This window comes from Fusarium tjaetaba (assembly GCF_013396195.1).
Source record: "Fusarium tjaetaba strain NRRL 66243 chromosome Unknown NRRL66243_c0000272, whole genome shotgun sequence".
Taxonomy (NCBI): domain Eukaryota; kingdom Fungi; phylum Ascomycota; class Sordariomycetes; order Hypocreales; family Nectriaceae; genus Fusarium; species Fusarium tjaetaba.
Window position 1 is genome coordinate 12,048 of NW_023501468.1, and position 21,537 is coordinate 33,584.

At 47.2% G+C, this 21,537-nt stretch overlaps 7 protein-coding genes across 7 annotated transcripts; 4 read left to right on the plus strand and 3 right to left on the minus strand.

Moving 5' to 3' along the window:
* Positions 1–122: 122 nt before the first annotated feature.
* Positions 123–1,253, plus strand: FTJAE_11160 (dihydroflavonol 4-reductase; the record flags this gene model as incomplete). Its single annotated transcript, XM_037344075.1, has 3 exons — positions 123–254; positions 301–755; positions 815–1,253. The coding sequence occupies 3 exons, from the start codon at positions 123–125 to the stop codon at positions 1,251–1,253; spliced, it is 1,026 nt and encodes a 341-aa protein (XP_037201769.1).
* Positions 1,254–3,870: 2,617 nt separating this feature from the next.
* Positions 3,871–7,857, plus strand: FTJAE_11161 (transcriptional regulatory; the record flags this gene model as incomplete). Its single annotated transcript, XM_037344076.1, has 12 exons — positions 3,871–3,997; positions 4,053–4,072; positions 4,139–4,175; positions 4,233–4,300; positions 4,354–4,611; positions 4,668–4,789; positions 4,836–4,897; positions 4,944–5,305; positions 5,707–5,967; positions 6,033–6,472; positions 6,518–6,955; positions 7,011–7,857. The coding sequence occupies 12 exons, from the start codon at positions 3,871–3,873 to the stop codon at positions 7,855–7,857; spliced, it is 3,042 nt and encodes a 1,013-aa protein (XP_037201770.1).
* A 949-nt stretch (positions 7,858–8,806) lies between these two features.
* On the minus strand, positions 8,807–10,014 carry FTJAE_11162 (uncharacterized protein; the record flags this gene model as incomplete). The annotated part of the gene is made up of 2 exons (XM_037344077.1): positions 8,807–9,392; positions 9,761–10,014. The coding sequence occupies 2 exons, from the start codon at positions 10,012–10,014 to the stop codon at positions 8,807–8,809; spliced, it is 840 nt and encodes a 279-aa protein (XP_037201771.1).
* A 2,064-nt stretch (positions 10,015–12,078) lies between these two features.
* FTJAE_11163 (vip1) lies at positions 12,079–12,967 on the plus strand (the record flags this gene model as incomplete). Its single annotated transcript, XM_037344078.1, has 2 exons — positions 12,079–12,161; positions 12,214–12,967. 2 exons carry the CDS (start codon positions 12,079–12,081, stop codon positions 12,965–12,967), a joined length of 837 nt encoding a protein of 278 aa, XP_037201772.1.
* A 1,897-nt stretch (positions 12,968–14,864) lies between these two features.
* On the plus strand, positions 14,865–15,983 carry FTJAE_11164 (uncharacterized protein; the record flags this gene model as incomplete). Its single annotated transcript, XM_037344079.1, has 2 exons — positions 14,865–15,113; positions 15,165–15,983. The coding sequence occupies 2 exons, from the start codon at positions 14,865–14,867 to the stop codon at positions 15,981–15,983; spliced, it is 1,068 nt and encodes a 355-aa protein (XP_037201773.1).
* A 295-nt stretch (positions 15,984–16,278) lies between these two features.
* Positions 16,279–17,703, minus strand: FTJAE_11165 (uncharacterized protein; the record flags this gene model as incomplete). The annotated part of the gene is made up of 1 exon (XM_037344080.1): positions 16,279–17,703. One exon carries the CDS (start codon positions 17,701–17,703, stop codon positions 16,279–16,281), a length of 1,425 nt encoding a protein of 474 aa, XP_037201774.1.
* A 1,391-nt stretch (positions 17,704–19,094) lies between these two features.
* Positions 19,095–19,859, minus strand: FTJAE_11166 (uncharacterized protein; the record flags this gene model as incomplete). The annotated part of the gene is made up of 1 exon (XM_037344081.1): positions 19,095–19,859. One exon carries the CDS (start codon positions 19,857–19,859, stop codon positions 19,095–19,097), a length of 765 nt encoding a protein of 254 aa, XP_037201775.1.
* Positions 19,860–21,537: the final 1,678 nt, after the last annotated feature.

Here is a 21,537-nt window from a genome sequence, read left to right on the forward strand (position 1 = left end):
ACCTATACATTGTAAGAGGGACATAAAAAGGGGCAGAATGGTCTTTCATGAGATCCTCAAATACCATAAGAAATAATCTCAACACTCTTCAACTATATATCCATATTCATTCTCGATTAATCATGTCCAGCAAACCAATTGTCCTGGTGACCGGTGCGAATGGCTACATTGCCGGGCCCGTCATCGAAGCTTTTCTCAAGGCAGGCTATGCTGTTCGTGGAACTGTTCGCTCAAAGTCCTCGGCAGATCCCCTAGTCAGGGCTCTGTCTTGATATGACAAAGATCTTGAAATTGTTGAAGTCCCAGACATTGTCGCACCAGGTGCCTTCGATTCTGCGGTCAAGGGTAAGCGCCTCTTCTATCTACGAGGACTTGAATCTCACAATATCAGGTATTCATGCTATTGTACATCTTGCTGCTGGAGTGAGTCTCAGCTTTACAGACCCCGAACCTGTCCTTGAAGTCGCTATTCAAGGGACACTGGGTGTTCTCGAGTCTGCCATCACCGAGTCATCCGTCAAATCCGTTGTGCTTATGTCCTCTATTGCCTCTATCATAAACGGCAGCAAAGAAGCACCTGCTAGATTTACAGAAGCAGATTGGAATGATGAAGCTTTGGAAGCTGTTAAGAAGCTCGGAAAAGAGTCACCCAGTCTTTTGATCTATGCTGCGAGCAAGGTGGCAAGTGAGAGAGCCTTTTGGAAGTTCCGTGACGAAAGAAGCCCCTCTTTCACTATGACTGCTCTCAATCCAGTGTGAGTTATCCCCGAAGACACTGCCTATTCACCAAGCAAATCTAACGTTGTCGTCGAAGTTTTGTCATGGGACCGCAACCAGGCCTTGAGTCCACCTCAAAGATCGGCGGAACAACTGCCTTCATCTGGCAGATACTTTCGGGTCAAGAGATACCAAAGCCGTTGACACCAAATCCCGGCTATGTTGATGTCCGTGATATTGCACGAGTTGCTGTCTTCAGCGTCGACCACCCCGACAAGGCAAACGGGGACCGATTCCTGTTGGCTTCAGGACTTGTTCCTCCCCAGGCTGCTGCAGATGTTCTTCGTAAAGTATATCCAGAGAGACAAGACATTATTAAGGCTGGAACTCCTGGGCAGGGATACTTTCCCGGCTACGAGTTTCCCGAGGACAGAGTTCTTGATGCTTCGAAGGCAGTCAAATTGACAGGACAAGACTTTTACCCTGTCGAGCAGACAATTATTGACACGGCCAAGTCTTTTGAGAAGTTTCTATAGGACTTGTATATCAAGACTTCCTTTAGGCAATAAAAACAATATAGTTAGTATGCTTCAGCAGCTGTTTTACTCTCCGAAGCCACGCACCCGGCGACTGCAGTAACAGGAGGTCTCTACCCACAACTTCAACAACGTTAGACTTATTCATCAAGCAAAAAGGGTAAATCTGCGTGTCGCAGATGGCTGGATCTCTCCCGCCGGGAATTGAACCCGGGTCTCAAGCGTGACAAGCTTGCATACTGACCACTATACTACGGAAGAATTCCGGGCGTTGTCGCCCAGTGTAGAGAGGGGGGGTTGTGGTTAGTAGCAAACAATGGTTGTCTATATAGTCTAAGCATAGGAATGTGGTTATTTGAGATATTGGAGGCGGCCTTATTCCGCGTTTTTGCAACAGTTTCTCTACAGTTCAAAGTGGCAACTCAAGGGCTTTATACATTGGCCTCAAAACAATGACCAGCAAGCTGTAATTCCCCCGAGACTAACGCTCTGGGTGATTCCGAAAGTTGATATGGTCTAGCTTGAGATGCTATGGATAATGGCAGGATGAGGTAATGAGGTCCAAGGCCAGTTGCCACTACCAAGATTATCAAAGGGCACAATCTAGAGTCCTACCCGACGGCTTTGCAGGATTTCACAGTATTAATCACGCTACCAAACCATTTCTTAGTCCATTTCCCTCTTGTCCTTTCTGAGCCTCTCTTTGACCGAGTGGTCTTCGATAATCTGAACTCAGTCTACCCCTGATTTTAAACTATGAGTACCTACGTGCTGCGGAACCCTTCTGCAAGGGGACTTTACTCTGATATCTCAGCCCCAAAGATCCCGCTCTACCGCTGAGGATCATCCGACGATATCTGGGGAATGAGGTCGATCATGTAGCGACTATGCGGCGTGTGATGTTCCCAGATCTGACTGGATATGACTGATCTGACATCTAGGAACAAGGTTCTAGAAATCCAATCACTTTCGTCGATCTTAGTAACGAGTTATTGTTTGTTTAGTACGAGAAGCTTGACTTCTCTAGGAATACTTACATGGTCTGAAGATCACCCTGCTTGTGAACAGACTCAATATGAAAATGAGTTACAGTAGTCAGTAAGGAATCTCCTTCTACTTATAACAAAGCAGCTCATATTTAACAAGGTTAATGCCGTGACTCAAGAATATGACTACCGTGGAAGCTGATCGGGCCTGCAGAAAACGACGTCAGGAAGATTCCGGGGATTCACTTGGCTTGGAAGGCAGCCATTTTACACTCTAATGCCAAGAATGTGGATCAAAACCAGAACTGGTGACTTGCTGGCCTGTTACAGTCCTGTAGATTCGTGTTGCAGCTCGACACGTAGGTACGCTGGTTCCTGGTGATAGGCGTGGCTTGTCTCCAAGCCGTCAAGACTCAGCAACCTTGTCTTCAGCTGCATCTGCACTGGGATCAGTCAACCTCTCAGTGCTCCCCTAAGTTTGCTTTATGATAAAAATACATCAACTTCGTCGACAGAATTCAACGTTGTGTTTAATAGGTGTTGTGATCTTATTTTTAAGTTCCATATAACAGAAATGACAGGTACCCCTTACGCAGGATATCAAGCTCATATGTGCGGATGCAAGTCTTGAAAAGACGGGACATCGATTGATAACTACTGTTCACAATAAGAATATATTACCTAAAGCTGATAATTATCCTAGAAGTTTGGGGAAATGATCTTCGATGGCGTTGGGGCCGTTGCACACTTCAGTGATGTTGTCAGTTGCCGAGCCTGACGCCTGACTCGCAGGTAGAACGCGTACTGGAAGAATGGCTTCGCCAGACTAGAAGATTTCGGGTCTTCCCATCAATATGTCACTATCCAACCCAATTGAGGCATGGGAGACGACCAACACCACAAGAGACATTCTGGCATGCTCATATTGGTACCAAAACTAACGGGCTCTTGTGGCTGAAACTTTAACAACCACCATCATAACGGCGTCTTCCTTTAGATCTTGGCTAAGAGGCGTCATCCTCGTCTTTGTGACCGTGTACTAATTTTGTATCCCTTACCGGTGCCAGTTCCATACCGCTTGTTCGTTGCAGCTATGGACGGTCCCTTGTCCCCCCAGGCATTTCCCGCTGGTGGTTCATGTAGATAGCTTCCCCGTAGATCGGATCATTGTAGGGATAAATTGGCGTGGTACCAAGCTCTTTAGTGAATTCAGTTGACTCTGAAGTCTCTGGCATCAAACCGGAGACGGAAAGGTTGATTGAGTTACGACTTATATGGCCTTGTTCCCCGGTTTTCTGTCACTACATTCCATCAGAAATCACAAGACGTGAGAGGACGCAGCTTAGCGACTCATTTAACACTACTATTATTCCAACCAGCACAGCTGTCTGTCATTCTCTCAGAGGAGCTTGTGTCCAGCTCCTCGCTCATTTGGATGGATTTGGTGCAGCGTTGGCAATGTGCAAGGTATTCATATATCTGAAGAACAGCTTTGAGCTTCGAGGAACAGACATTTAATCCTGTAACCTTCTGCCAAATGCCATTGCCATCAAGAGGACTCATAATTATAACCAGAGAGAACCGCGGATTCGACAAGAAAAAGGAACTAAAAGACTCATAGCAATACCGTCATGGCGGGGGATGACTTGTCAGGAGCTTTGCTCGCATCATCGATATCAGTCATTTCTCTTACTTCTGTATTTATTGGTACTCGCTTATGGATCAGATCCAGTCTGAAGACGATTGGTACAGATGACTGTAAGGCCGGAGTAATTCGAAGAACTCAGCAACGACAGGACTGACGATGTAGCAGACTTGATTACAGCGGCATGGGTAATATTTCTCAAATTATGAGACCATGTCTCGCGTACTTTTGCACCACTAACACGGTATTGGTAGGCATTCTTGACAGGACTCTGTATATGCACAATACTCTGTAAGTTTCACGCAGTCTAACTTAATATGACGGAGGAAAAGTACTGACACGAAATAGCTGTGAAAGTGGGATTCGGGAAGCATATGAATGCAGTGTCGAACCAAGATCTTGAGAGATTCCTCAGAGTCAGTGATTGCTTCACCCCAATCTGGATCCTTCTGCTGACCACGGTGCATAGTATACGACAGGATGCTCCGCAACTTTTAGCCTTGGTATAGGCTGTGCCAAATCGTCATTCGCCGTGCTTTATCTTCGAATCAACCCTCAGCCTGTCCTTCGGATCCTTAACAAATGCCTTCTTGTCTTCCTAGCAATGCAGGCTATTGAAGAAGCGCTCATTGTTATCTTCCAATGTCGACCTGTCATGGCAGCTTATGTAGTACCCCGCCCAGCACATGCCAAGTGTCTTGATCTTCGTGTTCTCTGGTGGTGCACGGTAAGTCACAAAAGAAATCTATGCGAGAGCTTCTTATATTGACGAATCCTCAACAGTTTGTATTCAATATGTGTACCGACTTGTTCCTCTTCGTCCAACCTATTCCTGCGATGTGGAGGTTGCATCTTCCTGTGGCAAAGAGGCTGGGGTTGATAGCCATGTTATCCCTTGGTTTATTGTAAGTTGTCACTCTCTTCTGTTACAGCCTTGGCTTACCACGAAAGGGTTTGCGTCACTTCGATTATTCGCATCATTTTTGTCACGCGAATTGGACCCGATGTTACCTGTAAGTCATGTGAAACAACTTCTTCACCGCTTCTAACAGTGTCTAGACGAGTTCGCTGAGCCCATGATATGGTCTCAAGTTGAACTGGCCTCTCTCATCGTATGTTCTACAATCCCATGCCTTCGCCAGGTCATTCAAAAGGTCCCCTGGATCAACCATGCCTTGGGACTCTCGGGCGGTCGAAGAAGTTCGAATAACTACTACGGATGGAGCGGTTCCAAGAAGACAGGAGGATCTATCCCGCTTAAAAGCTACAGGCAGAGCCATAAGAATGGATACCTACCGAGCAAGTCAAAAGGCAACGCCGCATATGGATTGACAAGTCAAGCTATTGGCGGCGCACATACCAAGAATGAGAGCACGGAGGAAATCTTCCCACACAAAATGGACGGCAATGGTGCTATTTTGGTTACTCATGAGATGACTCGAGATGTCGAGTCACATAATTCCTCAGCCGAACCTTCAATAGCACATGTCTATGACTGCGAAATAGAGCATAATAGGGGAACATGAACGAGGGACCTGGCTATCGATAGGTACTTATCACATGATTGATGTTGGTAGGTGATAGTTTCGATATTTTGCATTTATAGAAGTAGATATTACTTACAATATAAAACAATACGTCTATTGATTCCTTGGACATTCGTTGTTATTCTCAAGAGTCAACTTGACCTACCTATACTAGCACTGGCACATACACTGCCCGCGGAATGTGCCGCTAGTTTCCCGCGGGGAAGTTAGGTCATTCTTCTTATCAACACCAGCTTCAGCACACGCCGCGGAAAGTATTCTACATTCAACCACAGCGAGACATCATCCATTCTCGCTACCAAATACCAAAATGGAACAGGGAGCTTCTAATGAACGGCCGTACAGGTCTCATCTTCGGCCGGCCTGTATTCCATGCCGAAAACGCAAGTCCCGCTGCCAGTCCGAGGCATCTTCTAGCTGTTGTCTCATGTGCCGGGCACACCGCACGGATTGCATCTTTCCCACGGAGTCTCGCTCAAGTTCTCGAACTCCTCGGCGTCGGAGACAAGCAAGGCTGTCGACAGCTAGAAATTCCCGTCAGATCAGCCTGGCATCTGAGACCCCAGCGGTATCCGTCTCAGACAATTCTACTATCGAGCAGCGAGTGTCCGTTGTTGAATCCGCACTGAATTCAGTGCCTAACAGTTCGTCGAGAAATACTGTCTCTCATGGGAACCAAGCGTCAAGCGTCTCTCCCACTGCGCCAAGAAGCACCACGGAAAGGGTCCAGCAAAACGCTCAATCGGAGGAGTCACCTTTGGCATTGGGCTCAAACGACGAGCAACCACATAATCTTCACATAGTTGGCCCAGCAGTCACTTCCGATAACCAGGTTTTGTCGGACTACCTATCTTCCATACCCAGTGCCTCAAGAGGTTCACGGATCATCAGGCCAGCCATAGGCAATAGGTCTCGACCTGTGCTGTTTACTGCTGTACAGAAACGACCAGTTGGGCTGGATTCAAACCTCACTTTCGCAGAGGAAAGGTTGCAGCTTATAGAGAAGATATTGGAGCCTTTTACCAGTGATCTTGTTGACGTGTAAGTCTTTGACAGATTGGTACCACAATTACTAACATCGCTCAGTTATTTTCACAAGGCCAATTCTTGCTTTCCTCTTCTTGATGAAGCACATTTCCGTAAGCAATATAGAGAGAACAAATCTGCCATATCTCCAGCGCTTCTCAGTGGCCTGTATGCCCACTCGATAACCTTCTGGAATAGCTCTCCTGTTCTTTCCCGTCATCGATGTCCTGACGGGCGCTTCATATGGAATCTTGCGACTGAGGCAGCTTATTCCCAGATACATAGATCTCCTGGAATATCCACCATAGAAGCCTTGATTCTGAATATCGGTGGTCGCGAAGTCACTGCCCTGATAGGAAATGGCGTCTTGCTGGCGTCTTCCGTCTCTATGGCACATTCACTGGGTCTCAACCATAGTCCAATATCCTGGGAAATACCGCAGTCTGAGAAGAACCTAAGAATGAAGATATGGTGGGCTCTGTTGATCCACGATAAATGGTACGTAAATGTCATGCACAAGACCTCCCCTTTAGCAGCTCTAAGGTGTAGATAGGTTGAGTCTTTCGCATGGAACCCCGCCGCTTATCTCTCCGACTCTAAACGATGTGCCCCAGCCTCTCGTCGAACACCTTTGTGGAGAAGGAAATTCTTCAGAGCAGGCTCTCAATGCTTCAGTGTATATTGCACTTGTTGGCTTGACCGAGGTTCTGGACTTACACCTGAGACATGTCCATCAATTCAGTCTTTCAGATGAATCCACAGATACGACACATCTAGAATTAGCTCTGAATAACTGGATAGAGACTCTAAGTGACGAGATCCGACGGGTTGTCATTCGTGGAAACAACCTAACAATTCCTGGTGCTGCCAACCTTCGGCTGTCATATCTGACAGTCAGACTCTTATTGCAGAGAATCGAGCTTGAAGCTGAGAAGCGAGTTCGTGATACGGGAGATAGCCGCCTCCTGAACCGTTATATGCAAGCCCGAAGAACTGCAGAGGACATTCTCATCTTAACTCAGGAATTACAGCCCGAACATTTGGCTGATTGCTGGTTACCAAGCAGCGCTTTTGCATTTTCGACAACCGTCAGCCTCCTTCTCCGATGCGCACTGGAGACAGAAAACTCAACAGCCGGATTGGTTCAGAGCAGCTCATTGAAGATAGCCTCGGACTTGCTGTCGGCTCTTCGTGAACACAAAGAGAAGAATGCTTGGGATTTGGGTGACATATGTTTGGCCCAACATGCGGATGTTGTTGAGAAGCTACGCGCCATGACTCCGCCTGAAGACTCGAGTGCTGAAGAGGTTATGGACTTTTCTAGTTTTGCCATGGCGGAGTCTTCTTACCTCGACCAGCTTTTCCCAAGTTTATGGGATCCTCTGCAGAATGTGTGGTGAGCACGGCAATTCTTTTCCGTGGAAAACATGACGGGTTTCCATACTGGCCCAGCCGCATAAGCAAGCCTGTACTCATTACTTACGGCTACTTAGTAAACCTAGTGGTACTATTCCTTGAATTTATAGGAGGGACGTCGGGCTTAAAATTGTGCATCGGCATTGCATGTGAATGCATAGGCCCCAACTTACAGTGCCGATATCCAACTAATAGACCCATCACTTCTTGTTTCTTTCACAAAAGGCTTAAAAGTTAATGTTTAGCCACTTCAAACATCAATGCATATGCTGCTGCTATAAGTCCATATGAAGATAGACGACGTGGCGCTTGAAAAATACAGCCCCTGAATATCGTTAATAGTACTAGACAATTGGAAAATGGCACACCAGTGATAGAGTTCGCCATTATATACAAGAGTAATTAACGCCATTCAGGAAATATCATCTCCCCTACTTCTATCAAACCCTCCTCTCAGGCAGTTCTGTTGGGATTATACAGCGACGGTAAAACTCGATACAAAGATAAGGGCTGTAGTATACAGATAGTGCAATGGAAATCGCATCATATCCGAAAGTTCACTCGGAGCATTCAACATCAAACAGCGGGAGATTCATCGAAAAGCTACTTCAGGTATGCGGATGTGTATGGTTGGAACATGAAATGAGATTGGCAACTCAATGATTGTGTCTATAATGAGCGGAACGATAGCAAGGACTTTATAGACAGGCAGTATCTCTTTTTTTCTCTCTGACAAAATGCTTCGGACATGACACCTTCTAGAAGTGTATGAATGGTCCTGAATACTGGCGGATAGATTCGTACTCCTGAGTTGAATGATCGAGCTTTCACCTCAAAACTCCACGACTCACTTGAGCCTGAAACATCCATGGGATCAGCCCGTAAAAAAAACTATGAGTAATGGCTGTGTCTTGGCTTGGACATAAGCATGCATCAGACCATCTCCTCGGGGCTGATATTTCCTTTGAAGCACTTACGGTTGGGATGCACAAACTTTGCCAACGAGCAATCCCAGTTCCAATACGCTTCGTAGATACTCGCCTCGCCTCTAGCAACTCTTGCTGCGAAAGAGTCGTCATCGTAATCTGGAAAAGGATCATAATGGGTAAGCTCATAAATCTTTCTGTTCGCAACCGCGATGGGAACGCCTTTGCAGAGCAACATCTCGCGACATTCTTCGCAATGCACATAAATGGGTAACTTCAGTCTGGCGCAACAAAGGCGTCCGCAGCGTTGCTCCTGAATTAATCGAGCGCGCATAGCATCCTCGAGGGCGGCGCGGCCGGGTAGAAACCCTTGTCGATTTAGATGATACACACACCAATTCCGTTCTGAGCCTCCGAGAAAGGCTTTGATTTCGTCTTCTCCCATGAGGAACTCACAGGCTTCGCATACCTTTTTCTCGCCATGCTTGGGGTAGAACTTGCAGTGAGGGCACCGACTTTTGGGTCGGTCGCCAAAAATGTTAGGCGAGTCCATGATGACGATTGATTCGTGATCCATGAGTGCAACACTGCAGCTAGTGAGGTTCCAAGTTTAGAAGATGATGCTAGCATCAGCTTCACAATATTTCAGTTTTGGCGATAAAGAGGCAACGTAAAACGTAAATGGCATTAGCTAGAAAGTCTGGGTATATATAGTCGTAAATCATATCTTCCGCTGCAAGTGAACAAACGCATTACGCCTTGAAACCATGCGAGATAATGAACAGCCTCCTCTCCTCTTTGTCATGCTGGAATAAAAAGTGCGTAACGTTGTGTTGATGTTGGTGAACAAAGGAATAAAATGCAATGATCGTAGTAATCGTGCGCGGTGGTGGTGAAGCGCCAATCTGACGTGATCGTTCTTCGTAGTATCTTTTCTCGTCATCTTTCGGATCGTCATAACATTGTCTTTTCCGTGTCGGCATGCGCAAAGTGGTAGGGGGCGTATTTTGCCGAAGTGGTTGCTAATCGTATTGTTTTGAGTTGGTGGTTGACTTTAACTCGCTTGACAAGAGCCATAGTGATGACGCCCAAAACCATAAGAACTTCGATGACGAGCAGGCCGATGTAAACGATGTTGAGGATTTCTTGCTCGCGCAAGTAAGCAATGGTGGTCATGCTGCTGGGCAGCGGTGCGGAGCTGGGAACGAGAGGCATGGCAGGTTTCTGGTCTCTTTGTTAGCGCTCAGTTGCTAAAGAGACTCCAAGAATTGAATTACCTTTACTTTTCCAAACCTACAAAATCAAAAACTTTTAAACGATATCCGTAAACTACTCTCTCCTCCTCTAGGCGAAATCAGCCGATATTTGAAAGAGTGAAAAGGTGAGCACGAGAGCGGTGAAATCACCAACAGAGAGAAGTGAGGGCGAGGCCAACAAAACTGGGAATATGGGTTCTTTTTAGTTTGTTTCCTTGGCGCGAAACAATTGCCTATAGTGTGCTCCTTTCAAGGTTAGAAGTTGATAGTGACTGGGCTAGGGTTGCAAATTTCAATCAATGCGGTCTGGGGGAGGCGAGAACCGCTTTGACCGCCTGGAAGCCCGTGAAGGATCCCGTTTAAATACGAGAGGGGCGCCATGAAAAGCCCGTAATCAATACTTTAATGCAGTGAGATATACGAATATGACTGCAACATTGGCTGCAACGTTGGCTGTTTAGTGAGCGCCACGGGAGCATCGAGTTTCCCCTGGTTCTTTGAGACTGCTCCTTCGTTCTGCTCACTTGAGAAGATGGGAACGAGTCTGTCTTTTCGTCTGAGCAAGGATGATGACGACCCTTGTCGATGGAAGCGATCGCCAAGTTGGCGTGTGACCCCCAACGCTTGTCTAACGAAGCGGGAGAGTGGGCTGAAGGAGCAACTTTGCCATATGAGGAAGCGTTTAAAAGAGAGTGGCGAGGCATCACAGGAGGTGTTGTCGCGTGATAATGAGGTTGTTGGTCTATATGATGCGACGCAATGCTGGCCATAGTGGAATAGATGTCATGGCATGATAATAGCATGAGCTTTTCCCCTGTGAACGAACCATTAAGTCGAGGTTTGCAAACGAGGATTGTTGCAAATTGATGAGGACGGAAATTGAAGTCGCATTGGAAAAATCCATCAGCGCTTGATGGACAGGGGTTGATGCGATGGGATGGAGACGGATGAGTTGGCGTTAAAATCTAGCAAAGGCGGTGTTGAAGACCAGATGATTTGGCAAAGGCAATTCAATTCAATGGTGTAAGTTGACTTTAGGTGAGTATGATGAGTCGATAAATACTATGTATCCGTGTATATAATCATACCTTATCACACGTCAGTTGTCTTGAGCATTTTGATACGCCAAGGGGAGAGATTAAATTAGCAACTCACGGCACCTAACCCACCGAACGGGAACTACTGTACAGAGAAAGTATTAGCGCCCAGATTAATGATGCTAAACCCAACACATGAAGCGTCTCCGAATGACACAGTTACAAGTTCCAAAAGCAGGAGCAGAGGTAAACGCCTCAGAATGAAGGCCGCCTTGTGATATTTAGTTTTCCATGACGCGTATCAAGACGCGTAGACAGTAAATCTCGTGGTATTGTTTGCATGGCTTATGAGCATAATGTTGAGAGGGTAACGAACGAATAAGCCTCGATGATCTCATGCAAAGACGATCACGGATCAAGAGAAGAAAAAGAAAAAGAAAGGGTCCTTCACATGTGAAAGACGGAAAGCAAATCATTCTTCTGCAACTTGATTTGGTCTGAGAAGTGTCTCATCACCTCGCCACAGGAGACGACGCAAGGGCAACCATTGACAGCCCGCTTCTAGTCTGTTCCCGCTCTCCAAGAGATCAATTTCAACAATTCATGATGCTGCTAGAAGATACTTGTTGCATCACCTATTTAGTGTGTGAGGTCATGTAGTTCTCACCAAGTACATCATGCCATCACACATGGCATCCGTCGATGACGTCGCTCTGTGCCCCGCAGTGAGTTAAGCGTCTGAGCTCGAGGGAATGGGAATGGGAATGAGAAAGAGGGAGCCGCCTCCACACAAGCTCCTGCTCACACTGCCACTGCCTCGTTGCCTCGTCACGATCTATCACGGTGTCGTCATTCCTGCTTTTTATTTGCCTTGACTCTTTAAAAACACTTGCTTGCCCTTTGCTACCTTCAACCTTCAACACAACAAGCTTGATACCCCTCATTAACCACACCAAACCACAAGCACGCACAACCACACATTCATCATGTCTGCCAACTCTACTATCAACGTCAAGAACATCGCTTCGTCCACTAGCGACAGCGAGATCAAGGACTTCTTCAGCTTCTGGTAAGCTCTTGCTCGCCTTCACTTTTCGTGCTTCACAGCTAACGTCCTCCAGTGGTAAGATCGCTGATCTCAAGGTCACCCAAGAAGGCGAGACCAAGTCCGCTGAGGTTATCTTCGAGAAGGAGACTGCCAAGAAGACTGCTCTTCTCCTCAACAACACCCAACTCGGTCCTAACCACCTTGAGGTCACCAGCGCTGGCGCTGATGGCGAAGACGATGTCCACCAAGCCACCAAGAACGCCGACCGCGACTCCGATGAGATCACCCAAGAGGAGAAGCCCCGCGCCCGCATCCTGGCTGAGTACCTTGCCCACGGTTATGTCGTAGGCGACGCCGCCATCCAGCGTGCCCTCGACCTCGATGCCGCTCACAACGTCTCCAACCGCTTCTTCTCTACCCTCCAGGGTCTCGACCAGAAGTACCACGCCACCGACCGAGCCAAGGCCACCGATGAGAGCTACGGTATCACCCAGCGCGCCAACAGCCTCTGGCTCGGCCTCAGCTCTTACTTTGAGAAGGCCTCCAACACACCCACCGGCAAGAAGATCGCCGAGTTCTACACCGAGGGCAGCCGACAAGTTCAAGAGGTGCACGCCGAGGCTCGTCGCCTTGCTGATCTCAAGAAGGAGGAGCACGGTGGAAGCGCCTACAAGGCTGCTGGTCTCGAGAAGGTCTTTGGCAAGGAGAAGACCTCCGGTACCGCCGCTCCCGAGGCTGGTCAGGGCAGTCTTGGAACATCAGTTCCTGCCGCCTCTGCCGACAACGTTCCCAATGTGAGCGCTCCTGAGGGCGGTGAGAAGCACTAAGCTATCGAAATTGGGGAGACGTGAAGTAATGAGGAAGCAATGGGGTACCGGTATTTCTTGAGCTCTGATGAAACATTGATGTAACGGCTTGTTGTAGCCTTAGTTAACGAATTGTTACGACTTTTACGCATGTCACAATCAATAAATTTGAGATGAATTCTGCCAACACATTCAATCGTGATTATAGGTCCTGCAAATAAGATAAAAGCCTACAGTTAGAGAATCTTAGCATGTGAAAAGGACTATCTCTTGGCATATAATGAAATATGTTGTTGCAAGCTCATTTGTACGAGAGTTAAAAATGAAATATATCTACAGACAAGTCACAGTTGAGATGCGGGCAGTGTTGCAAATGAAGTGACTATTTCAGTCGTGGTTTATTAGTTCTATGCATTCCCTTGTCCATCAATTCATAACCATCGTGGTATCATTTGTTCTGTTCCGTGTTAAGACTGCCTCATCGGGACTTTTCTTTTGGCATAACTGACTATTTTTTCTCGGTCTTGGAGAATTTCTCATCCACAATATCGTCGGTGATACCTTTGGGGTTCGATGAGAGGTTCTGCAGATAGTTAGCATCATGTTCGAAACTGAAATTGGAGGTTTTCTTGCCTCGAGCTGGCTCTTGGGGTCCTTGTTATCAGTCTTGTTGATTCCGTGACCAGAGGCAGGAGGATCTTGCTGCTGGCGGCCGCTCTGCTGCTCAGGAGCTGGTGATTGACGTCCCTCAGGCATGATCGCTGTGATTTTTGGTATGTGAAGAGGCTCGGGATTGAGTTGCTGTTGAAGAGTTTGTTTGAATGTGGAATGGTCTCAGATGAGGAAGGGCGAGAGGTTAAGTACGAGAAGTGGAAAGCAATGATTGCAAGTTGACGTCGAAGGTGGGATTCTATGCCGTCATAGGGGGATTACATCATGGGCAGGAGGGAGATCGAGATGGTGTTTTTTTGATGGAGTAACGATGCGAGCCAATGATATACAGAAAGAGAGGGTCGATATACGGGCCTTTTGTGGTTTTGATTCAGGAACAGTGAGAAGCTGCTGATAAGTTGTTCTTAGTAGGTGTGAAGCTGTCAGAGCTTGTTGGTGATTTGAAGCTCCCCCACCTTCTTGTGTTGGGAGTTTCTGGAGTTTATCATGCTTACTGTGATGTTGGTTAATGGTGACAAATATTGATAAGAATCACTGGGAGGTTATAATCATCTATCAGTCTGGACATTCTTTAATTGTTCATTTCATTCCGGTAATCAACTCATGGTTCAATTGCCCATAGAAGCTCGCTACTTCAAGCTTCAAGCTTAAGTTATAGCAACAACGCTGCTAACCTCACTGAAGGGCGGTTTGAAAATGGTGTTTCCCTAACTCATCAACAACACGATGAGTAATTGTTTGATCCAACGAAACTGGTTCAGTAGCCAAGCTAACTGCTACCATGAGTTTACAAGAAGCCTAAGCGACGGAGCCTGAAATGAAGGTGTTACTATTTGCTCCAGGGTAGACAACATCCATTCACCAAACACTCTTTATACCATGGATGGACAGTTTCAAGATCCCGCCATCGCAGCCAGTCGGAATCTTTCAGGGACTTACTCCGTACTTCTAGGGGGCATTCAGTGTTTTAGCGTCCACCACACCGGTGCAAATGGGTCCATGCTAGTGACCGGCCCGCTGGACCCCGCTCGCCCCCGTCAGTGATGGTGGCAGTCATGCACAACGCGCCAGAGCTTCACCTCAAACATTCAACTACGCGTTACTTTTACCTTTCCACTAGGTTTACTTAGAAAACGATCAACTTTCCATAAAAAATACGGACCTCATGACCGGCATGCCGGATTTAAACTCAGTCCCCCCCTCTCCACATACTCTTGCCGCCTCTCGGCGCCAGTCTTCGACACAGATGGCTACTCCGCCAGCCCCAGCTTCGCCATCTCTCAACATCCTCCCTTCCAACCAGAATACGGTGAACCCGTCGCATTCGCCTTCTCTTCCATCACCAGTGTTAAATGCTTCGCAACCGACTTATAATGCTCCGCCAAATGTTGTAGCTGAGCCTGGTGTTGGTCCGGGACCTGGACCGATAAGACATCCTCGTCCGTTGACCGCCGCCGAGCTTCACCTCCAGCTTGAAAAAGAGCAAGAGGCCGTGGTGAGTACAAGATGTCAACCTCGATTTGGTAGCTTTATCTAATATCTTTAGGTCAACCGTTTGACCCGTGAGCTTTCACTCCTCCGAGCTGCCCAGAACGCCTCCGTCGTTTCCAACACCTCCTCTACCTCTGCCGGCAACTCAACTCACGATGTACCCGAGCAGTCTCTCCTCTCGGGCGCAGGTTTCTCAATTCCCACGGCTCGACATCACCGAACATCATCGACCACATCGCAGAGCTTTGGAAATCAACAGTTGTCATCGTCCTACGAAGCACGAATCCATGCCCCCCGTCCATCCCAGGCTACTCCTCTCTCACGGCAGGATAGTACCGCCTCTCGAAGGAGCCTGACAAATTCTCCCGGACCGCAGCACAGCAGCCTGGATCCGTCCAACTATTTTCAGCATCAGAGAATTCCCCCACCTACGTCGATCCCACCGAGCTCAGTTGGTGCAACCCCTGGAAGTGTGAGCGAGCAGTTAAGCCCCGGGTTAATGCCTGCCACCATGCGTTACGAAGAGACAGCATATTACAGAAACGAACTTGAGACTGCCAAGAAAGAGAACGATGCTCTCAAGCGAAAGATTAGAGAATTAGAGAGACAGGTCCGCCAACGAAGAGCCAGTGATGCAGGCCGCCCCAGAAGTGGAAGCGCAAGCACCAGTGCCAGCGTGAGCGTTACCCCTGCTGGAGGGGCCAGCATAGCAGGCCCTCGAGAGGGATTGCCCGTTAGACCAGGCGGTGAGCGGGAACGAGGCATGACGACACAGAGTATTGCTAGTGTAGCCAGTGTCGGTGTTGGTGTACCCGAGGAGGAACTCAAGGTTGGAGAGAGTGCTGCTAGCGCCGGAGTTGCACAGGGCCAGTAATGGCCTGGCACGATACTCACGAGGCACTGCGTTCCTATTAACTTAGATAAATGCTAGGCCAAACGGCCATGAAATAACGATTAGAAATTGGCGTTGGATGCGGCTGGAGTTACGCCAATAGCGTAATATGTTATTTGAATCAAAACGTGTCGCTTTGCTTTACTGAAACTATCAACATCAGTTCAATTAACTGATATATCCTCTTCGTTTCCAGCTCCATATAACTGGTGACTCTGAGTGGCCCCAACCGATCTCGAGATGAACTCTGTCACATGGACTGAAAGCTATTACTAGACTAGTCGCTGCACTGCTTGCACTTCACGGCCATCCCATTATTCTGAGGCCATTTTATTGAAGTCGACTCAGCCTTCTGCTCGACAGTTCCCCAATACTCATATTCGAGGGGTTTCCACGCTGCAAACGGATCGAGGTGCTGAGGGTCCTTGCTGTTGATGAAACCGAGTACCGCACTCTCTGGAACAATGCGAGGTTTCTCGACAACTACTTGCCCCCAATCTGGATATGACTCATCCAGGAGTTCAGCCCTTGGGTGGCTCTCATGCGCCGGAAAGACAGCGAACCGATGAAGATGGACATCAGGGCACGAAGCAGCAAACCTGATAATGCGAATAACTTCTGGGTCGCTGCGACAGTTGTGAAGCATGATGTGCCGTAGAGTTGGTGAATGGCGTCGAATGAAGGTCTTGAAAGGGTTGGCGGAGAATGTGAATTGGATGAAGATGAGCTTGATGGTTTGGAGACTTTTCCATCTTCCGCGGAAAATATGCTCCAACTGCCAACCGGAGTGAATAAGAGGACGGCCGGCAGATCCAATTTGATCAGTCCGTCTCCATCTGACTGACAATTCTTGCAGGTTGACAGCTCCCTCGAGGAAGTAAACAAGTCTGTCACCGAGTTGTTCAAAGCAATTCCAGCTACCACCAGCCGTGTCATTCTGCAGATCAAGGGTCGTGAGTCCTCGCAAGGCAGTCCTCCATTCCCAGGGGATCCTGGGATATATCCAATCGGTCTCCCTGCTAGAAGGCGGGGCGGTACACGAGCTCAACCTTGAAAGTTGGGGACTGCTTTGCCAGCAGGTGCAAATGCCCTTCGTGCATATTCTTGGAATAGCCTTGATCATCCCTTCAGGAGGGCCCCGAGTTGCCCTGACCTTGGACAAGAACCAACGCATATAGTTCAAGGGGTCCTGGCATCTAAGAGTTGTAATTCGAGACGAAGAACGGCATAGAGCAGGAAATATGGCATACACAAGCCCGTCGATATGTTCTTTCGCGGCAGTTCCACTGATAGGACCCAGCTCAGACGTAAAAGTGTGCAGGTTGGGCAGAGAATCGAAACAAGCCAAGAACCTGCGTCGATAGTCTTGGATGTATTTCTGGTATTTGCCGCCTGTAAAGACATGCCCGAATTTGTCGCTGTGATTATCACGACTTTGAACTGTGGTAAAGACAAGTTCTTGGACATAGTAAGGATAAGTCGACGAAACCGCCTGCAGTCTCTTGATATCCCGTTCAGCGAATGTAACACGGATTGTTTTGAACTGACGAGACAGAATTACTCCATCGAGACAAGGCCAGCAGAGGCGGATAGAGGCAAGAGAGTCTGGGGGTAGTAGGTCGATAATCGTGTTTGTCAGTTCTGGGGGGAGATTCTCGAACCGAGAGAGCTGAGGGGTGGTGGTATATGAAGACTCGACCATCTTGGTTTGAAAAGATATTAATGAATTTTAAGCAGTATCTCAATGATGAGGGTGAGAGTTCTGGCCCAAGATATGACATTAAAAAGAACAAGATGCTAGATGAGTATAAATGGGGAAGCAGGATGCCTTCTGCGTCCTTGCACTTACCACCCACAATAGACTTATCGGATAATCGCAGACGAATTACTTGGAATACTCATGCAGACGCAGAATCAAGCTCAAATTCAGAACGACTTATGCATGGTGCCGTAATTACTACCTGTATGCACCCGAGAGGTAGGAGAGATATTCGCGTTCTTATCCACTCTCAATGCCTAGCAGTGCCTTACTGAACAGCGTAAACATTTGTGCCAACAGGCTCAGGGAAATCTCTGAAATAAATAAAATCATTTGGAAAAGCTTATGGCTGTAGAGAGAGAATTTGGTAATCGCGGTGGCTTGCATTTAGAGACCGAACATCCAGGGTTGCTGGGGTAAACGGAGAAAGCGTCGGATAGCAACAGCAGAAGTAAGGAGACTAGAGATAACTAAGACAACTCCAGAAACATCTCCCACCTATGACATAGTTGAATGAGGGGAAATTTTTGAAATAAAAACGGCTGCCTACTGTTTGAGGATATTGTATATTGTGTTTGTCTATCACTTGACGGGGGGAAGTTGTATGTAGTCGATTCATGTAAACAAGGCTCACTGGGATGGCAGATGTGCGTCAAACAGTGCAATATGTGGTGTTTTAATAAATAACATACTGTTTCTAGCATGCCCCGACACCAACATGTAGATAAGAAAATCAGTCCTGTCTAACGATAGAATAGAGCGGACGTTTGCGTTGCCCAACTTGGCCGTTTGAAAAGCAATGCAGAGACTAGTCGTGAAATTTGGAACGAGAAATAAGAACAGCATATTTATTTAAGTTCAGAGCGCGAGTTACGCTCCAAGGGCACCTCGACATTATTACATACATCAGATGTAAGACACTATGGGGGGTATTTATATAAGGTCTCACATAACATGTCTAATATCGACATGTATTCTAGCGATGACTAGTGAGAAAAGAGTAGATCATGAGGAACTCGAGATTGTCTGAACATAACACATTCACTCTTGAATTGTATAGTTTGGGCGACTAGTTTATTGAGAGTATACCTAGTTAAGCAATAAGCTAGCAAAGAAACACCAACCAGGACTCAGTGTTTTGTGTAGCAACTTGGTACAGGTGAACCCCAATCATGTTCCAAACGAACAAGCATGACTCATTTGTGATGAAAATTCCCATTCCTCAACTCAAATGATTGAGTATTGTAAGCAGAAGCTGGTTGTACTGATGTCCAAATACTCCCAGACCCATGGTATCAAGCACATGATAGTAGTGTAGTAGAGTTTGTTGACGTCTAAACAGACATCTGAACGTCTTCATCTTTCTTGGTATTCTGCTGAGCATTCTGATCGAAAGCCTTGTCGTCCATCATCGCAGCATCTTTCTCGACGATTGTGATGCTTTCCTCAAACTCTTTATAACCATCAGTGGGTACTTTGACAACCGGCACAGATCGTGTCAGCACCATGGTACCATTCTTGTTAAACGAGACCAAGAGTCCAGCGTCCGTGAGACACTCCTTCATCTCCTTCTCAATACCAGTCCTGTGTGGAAGTTTCCTCGCCATAGAAAGAATCCTCATGCACCGACCTTTCTGCTCCAAGCTTGGAATGATCTTGTACGCAGCGCGAAGAGCTACGAGGGAGACGCGGTTGGTAGAAATTTTGCGACGCAGGGCGCAAATAAGATTGGAGACTTGGAAACTGCGACGGGTAAACTTTACCTCGCCAGCGCAAAGTTCTTGCTGGCTTGTCTCATACTTGGCTTGCAGGTTCTTGAGCTGCTTGCGCAACTCGCTCAGATCGTCCCTATAGATGTCGGCATCGACCCTCACTTTGTCGAGGAGGACATGCAGTCCCAAAATCTCAGAATCCTTTTGCTCGAGCTTGGCTTCGTAGAGAAGCCGAAGGTCTCGGAGCATTTCTGCTTCCCCGGCGTAGAAGTCGCGTTGAGCTTCGAGGTTCTCTATCTCTTTCTTTTGTGCCGCGTCGGTTCTTCGAAGTTCAGCGTGCTCAGCGAACATGTCCGAAACTTGCTGAGCAAGCATGGCCTCTGCCATCTTGAAATCTTCTCGGAGCTCCAGAAGCTGTTGTATCACAAGACTAGACCAAAGTTAGTTACTGACAAAGGCGCCTAGAAAAGGATGAAAAGCAAGAAAACTGACCGACGGTCGAGATATAGGCTCTCGTGCAGGAACGAAATATTATCAAGGGGAAGTGAGGTTCAAATACCTTTCTCGGAGGTAGAAAAAGTTGCACTGATCGTGAGTGAATCACACTGGCACTGCAGTGTCAATAGAAGTAGCCCCCAAACGAAAAACCCCCAGCCCACATATTGATATCCTTGACCATTGACGAATATTGGAACCCCCATCAAACAGTAAGTGAATCATCATTATCTTTGCGCCTGTCCTGAAAGCCATCAACAGAAGTGTTAACCAACAACATTCTTGAGTATTGAGGCATAGCAAACCCGTATGAGCCAACTGTCACTGTTTCACTCACAAAATCACACCCAACCTTCCCAATACCCGTTGGCCATGATTCAGAAGGAGTTTAGGACTGCTAAATGTCTATAAGCTTGGCCAGAAAGCCTGCTGCTCTGAGAGGCCCTAAGGCGGCCGAGAACCCAACTTTAAACGGAGCAACACAGTTGCTGGTCGCAAACAAGGATCCAGAAGCCGCGCATATACCAACCAAGCACAAAATGTTCATTGTGACATGCGTTCTTTTAAGCTTTCATCCTCTCGAGTGATTCTTTAGACATCTCCCTTAAACTTGGTCAGTTCGAGCTTGTCTGTAAATAACGGATGGCTACGATGTGGATATCCGTGAATAAATCACAGGACATAATCGAAGGCTAAAGACTATTGAATCGCTTTAGTAATACATAGCACATGCTCATATATGTCATGTACTCCAAACTTTTCTCTCACGTTAAACTCATATCTCGCGTATAAGTGGGAAATCGTCTTGCTCTCAGGGGACCACCCATCAAGACGATTTCGCTTCAAGGCCATCTCTGCCACCCTGAACAATAAAAGAAAGACCCGTAGGCCATAAAATCAAAAGTTAAAGACCAGATCTAACGAAATAAACATGAGAGAGCTGAGGATACTAACAATCCACGGAGCACTTGAAACTTGACTTACCTAGTGGTCATTGTGCTGTTCTTGTTCAGGCTTACCGATGCCAGATATCTGAACGGAAGAAACGAATACCAGTTGTTCAACACAACTTCTTCTCGGACGGTGACAGCTATCGCCGCAATGAGGATCTAAAATCCCTCAGTCACAAGGCCATTTGCAAAAGAGGCAATAATCGCAAATCAAGTCCAGTTGATGGTGGACTCAGTCCGCGTCAGCCTGCAACTGCCGAACACTCCAGAGTGCCTTTCCACGTCAGTAAGATCACTAGTTTATTGGATAGCGGTAGTATCGGACTTTCATAAGACATATTCTCCGTGGCGAATTAGATAGGTCGTCGAGATATATAGATAGATCCCGTTTCGGCGCCAGGTAACCCGGAAGACTCTAGTAGTGGTAATTAAATAATACCAATAGACATCTCTGTACTACTATGAGAGAAATCACTGATCCAGGGCCTATCATTATTACGAATGTTGCTAGGGATCTTCTGGCACAAGCCAAATAATCAGATCACCGTCGGATGCGTGATCTGGTCGTAGTTGACGAGGTGTTACCATCTCGACCTATAGGTATCCGAGCCATTCGACTC